This window comes from Gracilinanus agilis, chromosome 3 (assembly GCF_016433145.1).
Source record: "Gracilinanus agilis isolate LMUSP501 chromosome 3, AgileGrace, whole genome shotgun sequence".
NCBI lineage: Eukaryota > Metazoa > Chordata > Mammalia > Didelphimorphia > Didelphidae > Gracilinanus > Gracilinanus agilis.
The window spans coordinates 268,160,104-268,176,440 of NC_058132.1; the positions used below are offsets into that span (position 1 = coordinate 268,160,104).

At 36.7% G+C, this 16,337-nt stretch overlaps 1 protein-coding gene across 1 annotated transcript in view; it reads left to right on the forward strand.

Moving 5' to 3' along the window:
• CCDC148 (coiled-coil domain containing 148) overlaps nt 1-16,337 on the forward strand; it is a 279,583-nt gene that overhangs the window by 210,635 nt on the left and 52,611 nt on the right. The window contains exon 11 of the mRNA XM_044669112.1: nt 9,670-9,788. Within this exon, the coding sequence (XP_044525047.1) occupies nt 9,670-9,788 (119 nt within the window). The remainder of the gene's footprint in view (nt 1-9,669; nt 9,789-16,337) is intronic.

The window sequence follows — 16,337 nt, forward strand, 5'->3', positions numbered from 1 at the left end:
TAAGATTGTTACTATCTGTTTTATGTGAAGAAATGTTCTTAATACGCTTCAGAGGAAAATTAGATAGGGCAAACAATTTATCGTTAATTCTCACTCTCTAGTGATCTTTAGGCTGATTATTCATCATTTGGCTTACTAAAAGCAAGGTGGCATGGCTTTAGTAAAAGGACACCAAAATTTGAATTAGGAGATCTCTGCACCAAGAACTGCTTGGTGAAATAATAAGGGATGTAATAAATTGATGAATGATTAACATTGAAATTAATTATAAGACATTAATCAATCTTTGACTTATAATGATTCATACCACACTCAACATATTACACTGCTGCTACTTATAAGGAACTACATAAACTATGGTGACCAAGTCAGTTCTTAATGTTCTTTATTGGCTGAATAAAGAGCCAATGAGGCTTGACCATGGGCAAATTACTCAGCTTTCCTGATCCCATAGCATTTCTGTTTTTAAAACGGGGATACTCACACCTGCCCTAGTCATCTCATAGGGTTTATTTTGAAGATTCAATAAGATATGAGAAAATGCTTTGAAAATTGGAAATTGCATTATAAATGAACTGCAAAGCATTATTATTCTGCGAGGCATTTGCTCTCTGACCAGATGCCTGACATAGTCTGACACCATTTGAACTCTCCCAGGACAAAATAAAATCTCATTTCAGTGAATCTTTTTATGATACGTATTTACAAATGTGTCAGGTAGAGACAGGACAGGACAGGGTAAGATAAGATAGGAATGGTAATTTCCAAATATTCCATTATTTTAGAGCTCAAGAGTTTCATCAGTGTAGGGACCCCCTGTCCCCATAGAAGCAGAATGTGATCATACTGTCCTTTAGTTTAATGAATTACTATCACCAAAAAAATTCACACCGGAGTCCAAACCCTCTGGTGACAGACCGCTCCAAATTGAGCAGGGCAGTCTTTGGATGACAGACATAAGGTCCAGTGTTGGACCTCAATATGTATCAATCCTTTTCAGCTTTAATTGGAATCTCTAGAACTTGTGCTTCATTGGAATAGACTTCACGAATCAAAGACAGCTTCCCCACAATGATGAGGCATCAGAAGAGGATTCTGAATACTAATAAAATGTCTTAAAGTTGTTTTCTTTTTAGGGGTAGATGGGAAGGTGTATATCTTTAATACATGGCATAGGTTTGGGTAACAATTTAACACGTGGCAAATTTATACTTTTCTTTGTTGACATATTCAAGCTCAAACCAGACAAAATTTAGAATGTATGTGGTTTTTGAACTCAATGAAAATATAGAAAATGAAAAAAGTGTGCTTTAACTTGCATGTTTTAACTAGTATATGCTGTTACTGGGGCAGCTAGATACTGTGGATTGCGTGCATATATATAGTCAGGAAGACTCATCTTTCTGTTTTCAAATCTGGCTTCCGACATGTACTATCTGTGTGACTTTGGACAAATTATTTAATCCTAGTTGCCTCAGTTTCCTCATCAGTAAAATGAGCTAGAGAAGGAAACGGCAAACTACCTCAGTATTTTTGCCAAGAAAATCTCAAATGGGGTCATGAATAGTATTTGAACATGACAAACTACTGAGCAACAGTAATGTTATTACTGCATTCAAGAAATATATGTGGTTTATGTTTTGCTGCACAGACAAACCCTTCCAAATGCACAAAGGAACTTATTCTTTCCTGTTTTCTCCTTCAAACTGGCCCCCTTTATCCCTACTCTTTCATTTATTTTTAATCTCTTTTTGCTTGCTGCCTGCTTCTCTATTATCTATAAACATGCTCAGGGCTCCACCATCCTCAGCAAACCCTCATGTAATCCATTCATCCCTATTATCATTGCACATCTCTTCTCTTGTGTCTAAACTTTTTGAGAATTCCATATATAACCTATATCCTTTCTTCTCATTTACTTTCTTCTCACTCTCTTCTTAATTTTCTTCAGTCTTATTTCTGTTCTCCCTATTCAACTGAAAATGGTCTCTAAAATTATCAGTGATCTCTTAATTGCCAAATTAAATGCTTTTTCTCCTTAATCCTCTTCTTGATCTCTCTGCAGCTTTTTGACACTGTGATCACTTTCTTTGTCTTGATATTCTCTTCTCTCTAGATTTTTTTTATGACACTGCATTCTCCCAGTTTTCCTTGTACCTTTCTGACCACTCCTTATTTCCTTTGCTATATCTTTGTCTAGATTATGTTTGCTAAAAATGGGCATCCTCTTGAGCTCTGTCCTGGGCCATTTTATTTTCTCCCTCTATACTATTTCACTTAATGATCTCAGCTCCTGTGGTTTCAATGATCATGTCTATGCTGATGATTTCCAGATCTATTTATCCAGGTCTGACTTCTCCTCTGAACTTCAGACTTGTATCTCCTACTGCCTATTAGACATCTCAAACTGGATGAACCATAGATATGCTAATATCAAAATGTCTAAAATTGATCTCATTATTTTTTCCCCAAACCCTTTCTAATTCTTATCTTTCCTATTATCCTCAAGGGTACAACCACCCTTCCAGTCACTCATGTTCACTTTGGTGACATATAGAGGGTTCTCATATATCTTCTCTGACTCTTCACTCTCACTCCCTCCCATAATCAATCTTGCCAAAACCTGTTGGTTTTACCTTCTGAATATTCTTGTATGCCTCTCCTTCCCTTTGACAATGCCACCACCTTGGCTTAGGACCTTATCACCTAATGCCTAGCCTACAGTAACCTACTAGATGGTCTCCTTGCCTCAACTCTTTCCCCACTCTAGTGCATCTCCACTCATTAATCAGTTAATCTTCTCGAAGTGCTGATCTGACCATGTCACTTCCATATTCAATAAACTCTGATGGCTCCCTATCACCTCCAGGATCAAAAATGAAATCCTCTTTTGACATTCAGTGCCTTTCACAACTTGTCCCCTTCCTACATTTCCAGCCAGTCTTCTTACATCTCACTGCATCCCCCACCTCCAACTGTAATCTAATGACATTGGCCTCTTTGCTGTTCCTCACGCAAGATAGTCTATTTCCAGTCTCTGGGCATTATCACTGTCTCTGATGTCTGTAATAATGTTCTTTCTCATCTCTTTATCATTGTTTGCCCAACTTCTTTCAAATTCCAGCTAAAATTTCATTTTCTGTTAGATTTTCTTTATCCCTTTTAATGTTAATGCCTTCCCTCTGTTAATTATCAACAGTTTATCCTGTCTATAGTTTGTTTGATTGTAATTGTTTTCATGTTCTTTCCCCCATTAGATCATGAGCCCCTTGAGACAAGGGACTGTCTTTTGACTTTCTCTGTATCCTCTGTATCCTTAACAGTTAGCACAATGCCTGGTATATAATTGGCACTTAATAAACACTTATTGACTTTAACAACTGATTGTGTCATGCCACCAAGTCCATGCCATTCATTAGTGCCCTAGAAATTAATTCATTGAGAGAAATACAAAATTGAAGTTCTTTTCTTTCACAAGTTAAATATGTCATAGTTGGAAATCATGGTCTAAACTCTTCCCTGATTATAGTGTCTTAACCTTAACCTTGTGCTTTTCCATGTGTGAAAAGCAATTTCTCCTTCATGCTATATTACAGTAGTTCTGAGCCAGAAGTAGCAATGAAAAAAATATAATTTAACAGTTGTGTAGCTATAGTCCAAGCTTTTTTTTTATTAGACTTTGATGTACTTTAATAGCATAGAAAATGATGCTTGCTGGCAAGTCCTTTTTAATAAGAAACAAATTGTTTGGAAGATTATAAAAGTAAGCTAGTACATAAAATATTCTTAAGCTCTTTGAAAAACTGTAGTAGAGTAAGGAGTAGCTTGGCTTATGAATATATAAGGAGAGAAGTTTCTGCAGGTTATTTACATTTTTATTGGCACAACTTTGCCAAAATGAATGAAATACGGAACTGTGAAATAAGAGCAACATCTTCCATCTAATAAGCAATAGAGGGAATAATAAGAGCATCCCGCTACTCCCCCTGCCCCAACCATATACTTCTTCTCAAAAACTTACTTGGATATCAACAGACATGAAATTTAATTTCTCTACTATTCCCATTAGCTTTCTAACTCTATTATTAGAATGCTATAGAGACAACATTATATAGTTAAAATCTAAAAAAGCAATGAATTTAAAATTTGCATCTAGATACATTCCCTATAGTGCTAGTTGAATGCTACCTGTTCCGATTTTAATTTGGATCTTAAAAGAACTGTAATTATTGCTTGGTGAATATACCCCCACTAAACTGTCATAATCCTAAGTTGATCTTTGAAGGTCCCATATAGTGAAAATGTGCTTAGTGAAATTCTGGAACCAATCTACCCTACTGTGATGAACCCCAACAGGTTAATTTTTAAAATATATATATGATATTTTATTAAAAAAATTTTTATTGTCATACAAAACATACTTCCATATTGGTCATTGTTGTAAGAGCACACTCATACATAACCAAAACCCTAAAATAAAACTATAAATACACTGATGTGAAAGACGACTTCAACAGTTCTTTCTCTGGAGGTAGAGAGCATTCCCTGTCATAAGTCTTTCAGGATTGTCCCAGATTGTTGTGTGGCTGAGAGTAGCCAAGTTTTCATAGATAATCATCATCTAATATTGCTGTTATTATATACAGTATTCTCCTATTATTTCACTCTGCATCAGTTCCTGAAGATCTTTCCAGCATTTCCTAACAGGTTAATTTCAATAGAAATACCTTTCATAGTATGCCGTCCTCTTATGACATCAAAGCCTAGCATCCCAGAATATAAAAAGAAAGATCTAGAGAGCAAAGGCAAGATGAAAGGATATGTGCACATTTTATCAGGTAATCGACTTCATCTTGCATCCCTGTGTCTGCTAAATGAATTAAGTAAGCCTCCTTACTTTACCCTCAGACACACAGCATGTAGGGGCAGAGAGTCTAGTGATAAGGACAAAGTAAAACATGCTGACTGGATCTTATAGTCATGTTCTGAATCCTAAAACTCCAAGGACGCTGTTTTGTGTTGGTCAAGGGAATGACTAGAAAGAAGGCCAAATTCTCTTGGACTTGCTTTAGTAGTGAATTTGGAAGTCAGCTGTAGAGAATATGTTATTCTTTGTTTTTGTCAATACTACACATCTGAAGAGCAAAATAATTTTTATCCTAGAGGTAAAAGTAAAAAGGTTTATCAGAACATATTTCAACTGAATATTCCAAGTTATTAGAAAGAATGGAATATTCCTTGAAAGAAGAGAATTGCTTCTTTCTGGAAGAATCAAAGAGGATGGGGTGGGGAAGATTGTAAATAAGCCTACAGGAATTCTTGCCTTTGTCAAAAGTTGGAGGGAAGAAAAGTGTGACACAGAAATTTGATGACCCCCCCCCATAACATTTAGTGCCATGTAATAAGCATGAGACTTTCCCTGATGAGGGAGAAGCCAAGCCATCTTTGAAGGAAGTCATTTCTTGTGCTTCCAGGAATGATGCTGTGGGGAGCAGAGATGTGGAGACACAAATTCCACCAGATGAGAAGCCATTCGGTAATCGTCAGCAGAAGATGAGAAGAGCAGTAGTGGTTGATAACCCTGCTGAGGGCTACCAAGGCAGCTATTTGTTTACTCTATATAAACCACCAAGAGGAGTCCTATCTTCCTGTGGCACATGTCTGGGACTTGTTGGAGGGCTTCCAAATACTTATTAAACATGACAACCTAACATTTCTGGTGATTCATTTAGGGACAAAGGACCAGGGGGAACCTCAAAAACATTGTTAAAGATTATAAAGACCTAGGAAACAACCAAAGACCTTGGTAGTCATGGCTAATATATGTATGACTACTGCTATTGAAAATTCCCTAAAGAAAGGCAGATATAGGAAGGCAAGTACTGCTTTGGTTTCTGAGAATACAATTTGGATTTTTAAGCTGTGGCTCAAGATGTATGAAGAGGAGACTCTTGGAAAAGGGAGCAGCACACTTAAGAAAGACTGGGAAAAATATTTTCTTAGAGTCTTGGGAATCTAATCAAGAGTTCTTTAAAATTATAATTGAGGTGGGAGGGGAAAAAGAAAAAATACTTGCATGCATCTGCCAAGTCATATTTCACAGAGGGTAGCAACTACAGTCTAGGGGAGAATATCAGCAGAGAGGACTAGTAATTCACAGGAGAATAACATCACCAACAACAGCTAGCATTTCTAGGGTGCCTTCTATGTGTCAGACACTTTATTAATATTATCTCATTTAATCTTCACAACAATCTTGGTAGATAGGCACTGCTATTATTCTCATTTTACAACTGGGGAAACTGAGACAAAAAGAGGTACCAGGATAGCAGAGCTCCATGCCCAGCATCATTGCCATTTCTCCACTTAGCTGCTGATAAAATCTATGGCCTGAGATGTATAATCATGAGTAATAAACAAGGTGAAATAGAATTCTTAATTTAATGCACTAAACTTGACCTCATCGATATCACTGAGACCTTTGGTAGGTCAGGACTGTTATATGTCAGTGGGAAGGCTTAGCTTATTCAAAAGAAACTGAACAGGGGCAGCTGGGTAGCTCAGTGGATTGAGAGTCAGGCCTAGAGGCAGGAGGTCCTAGGTTCAAATCCGGCCTCAGACACTTCCCAGCTGTGTGACCCTGGTCAAGTCACTTAACCCCTATTTCCCACCCTTACCACTCTTCTACCTAGGAGCCAATATATACAGAAGTTAAGGGTTTAAAAATGTAAAAAAAAAAAAAAAAGAAAGAAACTGAGTAGTAATAAGATGGTAGTGGTAGAAAGCTTTGCTTAAGACAATACACTCCCAAGAGGAAATCCATAAACAGAGAATTATGATGGCACATGATGGAGAGCATTTGAGTAAGGATCCATGGAGAATAAACAGAAGCAACGTCTTCATGAAAGAATATCACATAGCACAGAACCAGAAGGAGAAAACACATGAGGAATCTGGGACCTATCACCAACTAGCATGGAGGCATGATAGAGTGGCAACAGGGGACGTCAGTGATGTAGATAGTGATTGGACTTTCTGGTGAAAGAAAAGGTGATTACATTTTTGTCTTGTTTTAATTTCATTTTTCAAAAGTTGGGGGAAAAAAGAAGGTGAAGTTCCATTTTGGACCCAATTCTGCACAATAAGGAAGGATAAATTACTAAAGTAAAAATAATGGGAACTGGGATCACTAGTCATAAAGAGGAGAAAAACTGGGCATATTGTTTGATATGCATTCTAGATTTTGAGAGAACAGGTTTCAAAGAGACCAGACTAAGTAGGAGTGTCACACTGAAGAGGCATTTGATTGATTTTATTTATCCTCTGAGGGCAGAACTAAGAGTGGGTGAAAAACGAGAGATAGATTTCAGCTCAATGTAAGGAACAACTTCCTCATGATGAAAACTGACAAAAAGTGGAATAGGTTGAATGGAGAGGTCATGGGATATTCCTTTCCCCCTCCCTCCTTCCACCAGAGGTCTTCCACTAGCAAAGGATGGATGACTCCTCCTTTCCTAATACTGTAATGGAGAATCCATCCAGGTAAGGATCGGACCAGGTAAGCTCTGGCTTCTCCTCCAAATTCTGTGATTCTGTGCCCACCATACAATCCTTCAGCAAGAATTCAGAAAGTGCTATTGTTATTAGCACTTCTATCATCTTGCTCCTGGGAGACTACAGTCTTGGTTCAGGTATTTGAAGTGTTTTTTTTTTCTTTTTTCTCATTTCCCAGGATCCTATAACTCCTGTTGCTGTGGTAAACCTTGGAGCTAGGAAGGGTGGGCAGGTATAATAAGCAATGGAGATTATTCAGTTTCTCCTTATGCAGTGGGAGGAAAAAAGAGATTCCATTTCAGCAGACACAAAATAATTGACCTTGAAGTGGCCACTGCTGCCAACATGAAGGAATAGGAGGAGTAGTCCAGATACTATCCTTCACTGCTCTGGGGCATCAGCTTGACCCGTGGCAAAATAGACAGCTATCTCCTTAAAATAGTAGTAACAATTTACAGGTAGTGGCCAGCTAGGTGGTGTAGTAGATAGAGCACTGGAACTGGAGTTAGGAAGACTCATCTTCCCAACTTCATATCTGGTCTCAGACACTTATTAGCTGTGTGACCCTGGCAAGTCATTTAACTCTGTTTGCCTCAGTGTCCTTATTTGCAAAATGAACTAGAGAAGGAAATGGCAAACCATTTCAGTATGTTGGCCAAGAAAATCCCAAATGGAGTGATGAAGAGTTGAATTCTACTGAAAAACAATTGAACAACAACAATAATAAATACACATAGTATTTAATGATCCACAAAGCATTTTATGTGTTTGATCTCATTTGATCCTTACAACAGCAACCTCATTGTGCAGGTGCTATTATTATTATTCCCATTTTATAGATGAGAAACTTGGGACTGAGAGACTTAAATGACCTGCTCAGGATCACACAGCTAGTAAACATCTAAGGCATCATTGGACCTCTTTCTCCTGATTCCAAGTCCAACTCTTTTATCTACTGCTGCAATCTGACCAAATAACCCACATCTTCCCAGCCTCCTATAGGGAGCATCTCTGCATCAGGGCATCACCAAACTGGTAATCAGAGCACCAAAATGGAGCAGTTTTACCAGGCAAAGCTGTGTAGTAAAACTAACCCCATATTAGGGCTCAGAACATCTGGGTTTCAAATACTAAGTCTGCTATTCACTATCATGAAAGATGTGACTTTATGAAATTCATTTAACCTTTAAGGCCTTAGCTTGCCCATCTTTAAAATAAGGAATGTTGTCTAATCCTCATTGGCAAACCTTTTCCCATTTTGAGTGCCCAGAAGGTAAATTCAAGCTGTAGGTGAGCCCTGGATTACCAGAGAGAGTTGAGGGAGAAAGTGCTTGCTTTGGGTGGCTGGACCGAGGGGTGGGGCGCTGGGAAGAGGGGGAACTAAGCAGCTCCCCAAGTGTGGGCTGTGACACGACTTCACCAACATTGTAAGATGATCTCTAAGGTGCTTTTTAGCTCTAAATCCTAGTGCTATGAAATGCAATCTCTACAAAGGAAGGTGAAAAATGCCTACTGGATTCATCACCATCGTCCTTCCGAACTTGTCAGATGTGGCCGTTATTAGACCACAGGACACATAACCACTATATACCTCAACTTGTTCATTGTTCCTTTTCTTCCTTCCTCCCACCTACCTCCTGCCACTTCCTCTAAAGCATGAAGCTTTCAACATCCTGTTATCCATTAGCATAAATAAAATCATGCTTTTAAGGTAATAATAGTTTTTAATGCCATATTTGTTAAAAAACTACATTGCTATAATAGGATAAAAATATTCTTGGGCAATGAGTAGGTCATAAACCTTAGAGACAATACAGTTGTATTACAATGGTTCCCTGAAAGTCAATTATATTAAGCAGAGATTAAAAACTGAGGTCCCAGCATGAGCTACCTTAGAAGTTCTTGCTCTGGATTTCTTTACTCTCATGTTTTAATTTATTTTCTATTTGCTGCTGGGTTCTAGATGAAGATAGGAAACCCAAAAAAGACAAATTGGCATTTAAACGCAATTCTGACTGTAATTCCCAACAGATAATGCCATTCTTGCTTTTCTCCTTAGTGTTCTGTCTTTACAAATCTTTTGGTATTAAATGCCATATAACATTTGCACCCTAGATCAAAGAGTACTGGGCTAAAAAAGAACAGAAGTGGCAAGAAATAGAAAAGAGAGATATTCAGCGCTTGGAACAACTGAGGAAAATATTGACTGAGCAAGCAATTAAAGACCAAAAAAGGTAAAAAAAAAGACATAAAATGTGGGGGAAGCGGTTTTGCTGATGCTAATTTTAGACAAATTCTACTATGATACCTTAGGACACCTAAGACTTAGGATAAAGATTTTAATTTTGTTGTATAGCATTTATGAACAACTGTAATAATATCTGTTTTCCTTCCAGTACCCTCAGAATCTCATATATAGGGCTAAAATTTCCTAATTACTCCCCTGAGATATTTGTGATTCTGAAATAGTCATGTTTCATAAATTCTTAAGAGTTTTTTTTTTTATATTTGAGTGCCTGCTGTGAACATAACACCTTAGTGAGTACTTATACTGGGGGAATGTTGATGATAAAAAGATGGACCTTTGTTTCAGGGAAAAGCTTGGGGTTGTTCAAAGTACTGCATAATTTTTTCTATTTCAGTTGCTTTATGAGCTTGTTGATGTGGATTCACTCTCCACTGGGACGCATCACAATGTATCCATGATGATCACATCTTGTGTGACTCTTGTCCATGTTTGTCCATAGATCCAATCAGTTTTTTGGAGAACTTCTAGGACAATGCACTGATGGGTACTGATGCAAAACTCAAGCTGTCTATCTGATAACTCTGGTTCTCCTGAAATGACTGATTTACCTCTTATTCTAGTCATATATCTCTCTAGTGACATTCTCTATGCCATTTGTCCCAAACTATTCTTCAATGGTAATATATTGGCGGCTGCTCATGCTTGTCATTCACCCTTAGTATGACCTCTGTAACTTTAATTCTCAAGAGACTGGTATTTCATGACAGCTCTATACCATCAGAAGAAGAAAATGAATGTTAAAAACATGGGCCCTTATTTTAGAGAGAAGTTTATGGTCACTAAAGCACAATTTACAAAATATAACATACCCTAGTCTTTTATTTCTATGCAATTTTGGGTCCAGTTCATTGTCCATTGCTGTATCTGTTCCAGATATACTGTTTGATGAACCAGGTCAATAAGTTATCCATCTAAAAGCATAAAATAATCTGGACAGTAGATATTCTTCATCCACTTGGATTTTTATAAGATGGTAGATATAAAGTTGAAAAGGTTCTTACAGGGAATCTAGTTCAACATCTTCATTTTATAAGTGAGGAAATGGAATTCCCAGGAAGAGAAGTGATTTAGCCAAGGCATAGAGTTAGTCTGGATTTGAGGTCTCCTAATTAGCCCTTTATGCTATGTCATGTTGACTCCATCCTCCATGATATTGAAAGATTCCTTTGGAGAGCATATATCTTAGTGTGTTATGCCTCATGGGGATTATATGAATGTACATTGATCATATCACACATTTAATAAGTTTGTCTTTTGGCACTTAATGTGAACAATTGTGAAATGATTTAAGTAAGGAGAGCTGAAAGATCAACACTTTTTTCACTCCATGCTTTGTCTCAGTCAAAACAAAAACTAAATATATCAGATTTTCAACAATGTTATGAATAAAAAGAAGCAAGGGATTTCTTATAATAGGGCTAAGGGAAAATGTTGCAAAAGGATTCTCTGCTCTCCAAATGAAAAAAAGATATATTTCATAAAATGTTGGAATTTTAGTGAAAAGACATTAAATGTTACCTAGTTATATAATCATAGAATATTAGAACTCTATACTATCTAAAGATTTTCTCTTCCAATCCCATCATTTTGCCCAGGAGGAAACAGGCCAAAAAATCTTAAGTGACTTATCCAAGTTCATACAGTGAGTTAAAGTTCTCCTCGGGAATATAAATATTAATTGGTTTGCAACAAAAGTCCCATTCCATTGCTTAATTTATACATCATCTCATACACCTTTATTATATATGTTTCCTCCCCATTTTCTTTGGTTATTTCCTAGGATATTTTTCTTTCTTCTCTTAAGACCAGGTATTAGTGATCTATTGCAATAGGCTGAATTGGTCCCTCAGCCTGATTTTGTATGACCTATGAGCTAAATTTTTTTTTAAGATTTCTAAATGATTGAAAAAACCCAAAGAAGGCTAATATTTAGTGACAGAAGAAAATCATATGAAATTCAAATTTCAATGTTCAGAAATAAAGTTTTATTGGAATACAGCTATGCTTCTTTTACATATAATTTTTATTACAATGGTAGAGTTGAGTATTTGCAACAGAGACTCGGTACAACCCCTTCCTTACTTGATGCTGCAGCCTTACAAGAGATCAACAGTTTTTCAAATGTACCAGTATTGCCTTGGTGTACACCATTTGGTTTTTCTTTTTTATTACCAGCTCATGCTCATTATATCAAAAAAAGAAGAGAAAGGTGGGCTTCAGATATCATACAATGGCTCTTCAGCTATGATAAAAGAATCCAATATATGTTGACATTACCAAACCAAACACTTAATATTTTTAACTCAAAGGAAAATAGCAGTCAAAAATTAGAAAATTTAAAATGGAATATCTTATTACTACAGGATTTCTTGAGAAAAATAAAAAAATGAAAATAAGATTGCAACCAAAGTAAGTCTCTGAGTGGCTCATTTGTTAGCCAAACAAAGAGAAAGACATTTACTAATGGTTAGTTGATTAAATCCTATTTGATTGCAGCAGTTGAAGAAATGTTTTCTGAAAAAATAAACTAATTTAAGATTATTAGCCTTCAGCCTCAAAACCTAATGCTCATGGATTGATTTCAGTATTTGGCAGTCCTTATCTGTATGAAAAGACATTTTCAAAGATGAAACATAAAATTTCTTTAATGATCATCATTAAGAAATGAACATTTGCATTCAATTTTGATGATAGGGAGCACTAACTTTGAACTCCAATTAAGTGACAGGTTATCTCTCTCCCCCAAAGTATTCTATCCCTCTCATTAGTAGACCTGTATTTTTAAAAATAGTTACTAAGAATTGGACATGACTGAAGCAATTAAAGAACAATAAAAATTACCAAAAAATTCTACTCATATTTGGAATTTTATCAATAAGAATTTTGTAGCAATTTGCTCCCTATCTTCTTAAATGGTTACTAAAAATATTCTGGATTTTGCCTTTGCCCACAAAACCTACAATATTTACTATCTGACCCTTTAAAAAATAGTTCGGCTACTCCTGCTTGAGATCATTAAACCAGAACAAAATTACCCCCAGGCACTATGTGTTACTCAACTCTCTCCATGACCTTTGAAGACATTAGGGTTCTGAAGGGATATTTGTTTCTTCTCTCTTTATTAGAATGTAAATACATCTTCATTGTATAGGCCCTTCTCAAATAATTTGCCTTTTTGATTTCCATGTTTGCATTTCAGAGTTTCTACTCAGTTTCCAGTCTTTTCATCAGACATACTTGAATGTTCTTGAAAAGTCCTTTATCCCCTCATCAGTTCAAAGCAATCACCAAGTCTGGTGTACCACAATGACTGAAAAAGCTAATATTTAATCTCTTTGCCAGGAAGAAAGGAATGGCAGCCAAGGGCAACACCAGTTTAGAGAATGAGATCACCTGTAAAATATGAAGAACAAGAGATTATGAGCCATAGCATGGAAGCAAAAGCAATGAAGGGGAAAAAGTCTTCAGAGATTTTTGTGTGAAGACTAGCTAATCCAGATTACCCTCAGACAATTTTTAGTTGAACAGAAGAAACAATTAGACATATCATGGAATAAATCTGTCAGTCTTAAGATTGGCAAAAGCAGTAGAGTTCTACTGCTTTTGTATTCTACCACCTCTGGACTTTAAGTATTAAGTAAAGGATTGGTAATATTTAACAAATTCAAAATAGGAAGAATAATTAGATTTGATGTAAAAATAATTCTGTAGTAGGTAGGGTTTAGGAACCAGGTCTATGAGGAGAAATTCCTTTAGTGTTGAAGCTTCAGAGAGGTCAAGAAGGATGAGGACTTAAAAAAAAGGAATTGGATTTAGCACCAAGTGGGTCAATTATTACCTCAGAGACAGATGTTTCAGCCAAGTGGTGAAGTTAGGTTGGAAGGAGTTTAGACCTTCATCCTCTTCATCCTCATGATATAAGGGTATATTGCAATGTTCTTTCCTAAACATTGTTTTCTTTTTGTGTTCTATTCCATGTTGATGTCATCTATTTCTTTCTATTTCATTATTTATTTGTTTAAGCACTTACCTTCCAACTTAGAATCAATACTGTGATTGGTTCTAAGGCAGAAGAGTGATAAGGACTAGGCAATGGGGGTTAAGTGACTTACCGAGAGTCACACAGCTAGGAAGCATCTGAGGTCAGATTTGAACCTAGGACCTCCTGTCTCTAGGCCTGGCTCTCAATCCACTGAGCTCCCCAGCTGCCCAGAGATGTCTTCTATTTCTAAATCATCTTAAGCACATTACTCCCATATATGTATCTCAAGCCCTCATCTTTACACAGAGCTCCAGTCTTATGTTTTCAGTGGCATTCTAGGACACTCTACCTATGTGTCCTATCAGTGCCTCAACCTCAATATGTCTATAAATGACATTTTCATTTTCCTAGTAAACTTGCCAGACTCTCTAACTTCCTTATTTTTATTAATGTTACTACAATCTTCCCAATTGCCCAAGTTGATAAGCTTGGGGATAATCTAATACTTCTCTCTCTCTCTTACCCTATATTTCTAATATAGTTACCAAATCTTATCATTCCTACCTTCTCAATTTCTCTCAGAACCTCTTCACCCTCATTGAAACTGTTCTTTCTCAAATAGATACAACTGAAATGAGGTATATGAAGCACTTTGCAAGTTTTAAAGCATTATAAACATGTCAACTATGAGTAGTAGTTTTTGTAATACATAAAACCCATATTTCTCCTTGCCTAGATAAGTATAACAGACTCCTAACTGACCTTTTTGCCTTCAGTTTCTATCTTCCTTCTAATCTGTACTTCCTAGTTACCCAAGTTGTCTTCCTAATGCACCATTATGATCATGCCCAATGCTTAGCACAGTACCTGGGACATAGTAGGCACCTAATAAATGTTTATTGGTGGATTGATGCCATTCCTCTATTCAAATCCTTCATTGTCTCCTCATTGCTTATCATATAAACTAGAAACTCCTGATCCTAGCCTCAAAGCTATTCACAACTTTGCTCTATATAGTACAACCTTGTCTCTTATTATTACCTTTCATGTGGTCCATGCTCCAGATGTACTAGGCTTTATCCCATATTCTCAACCTTCCATGATCTTTTTCTTCAAATGTTCTCATCATCTTCCAAAAATAGAATGAATGTTAGCCCTACCACCACTCATCTCCTCCTGCTGCTATCTCTTCCTCTTTATCTTTAAGATCCAAGTTCCACACATCTCTTTCAGAGTCTTCCCTGGACTTTGTCACTGAATTTGTCATACTCTTCCTTGTATCATAGTTATTTTTTTCTACCCAGAATCACAAAATCACATGTATCATGAAATTTAAGAGTAGAAAGGGATGTGATTGGCCCCCTAATCTAATCCAAGTATAGAATCCCTTAATATTTTGTAAGGTGCCTGAGAACAGACTGAGTGGTATCTCTTGTTGTATCACTAAGTACACAGCACCATTCCTTGCTCATAGAAGATGCTCAATAAGTGTTTGCTAAATTGAAATTAATTTCACAGGAAAAATATTTAAAATATCTTTTCCCCTGTTCTTAGCCACTTATTTCTCAGTTCTTCATCACTTCCCACTAAATTCTTTAATTCTTTATAATGAAATTCTCTCTCTCTCTCTCTCTCTCTCTCTCTCTCTCTCTCTCNATTGTATTTAGTTCTCTGTACTCCTCCTCCCTGGCATACTTCATGAGGGCATCCAATCAAAATCTTCCAAAGTAAAAGACAGCTGGCATCATCCAAAGAATTCAATTAAAATGTGTTTTTCAAATTGATATTGCCAGTCAGCAGGAATGTTTCAGGTTGAAATGCAAACTCTGTGTTTGGGTATGCCAAGAAAAGCATTTGTTCAAATTAAGTAATCTAATGTCCTTCCCAAATATAAGAGTGTAAGACATTCTCCAGCTTCTCATACTTTAATGGCTCTGTGATCTCATCAGTAGGGAAACTCCTTCCAAGTGATCATAGTACCTAAATGCCTACAAAATATTGTAACACATACAACATACTTTGTTTTATTTGCATATTTCCCTTACCATCTTTTCTCGACATAACTGTTGTTCATATACCCTTAGGGACCAGTTAAGAAAGGCCTCTTTGCCACTTCATTATCAATTATTTTCCATTTGGTGGAGGAAAGAGTTGATTAATCTTACTGATCTCCTTTGCCTAGTAGGTGTTTTCCCCACTCTCACCTCAGAACTACCATGAAGGGATATATAACCTGCCTGAGATGACTTCTTTACATCTTTAGAAACGGCTAGGTGGATCACTGGGTAGAGTTCCAGGTTTGGAATCAGGAAGAACTGAGTCCAATTCCAGCCTTACACAGACTTTGGGCAAGTCACTTTATCTCTGCCTGCCTCATTTTCCTCAACTGTAAAATGGGGATAATAATAGCATCTATCTATCTCCCAGGAGTATTGTGAGAATCTAATTAGATATTTGTAAAAGACTTCACACAGTGCCTGGCACATAGTAGGC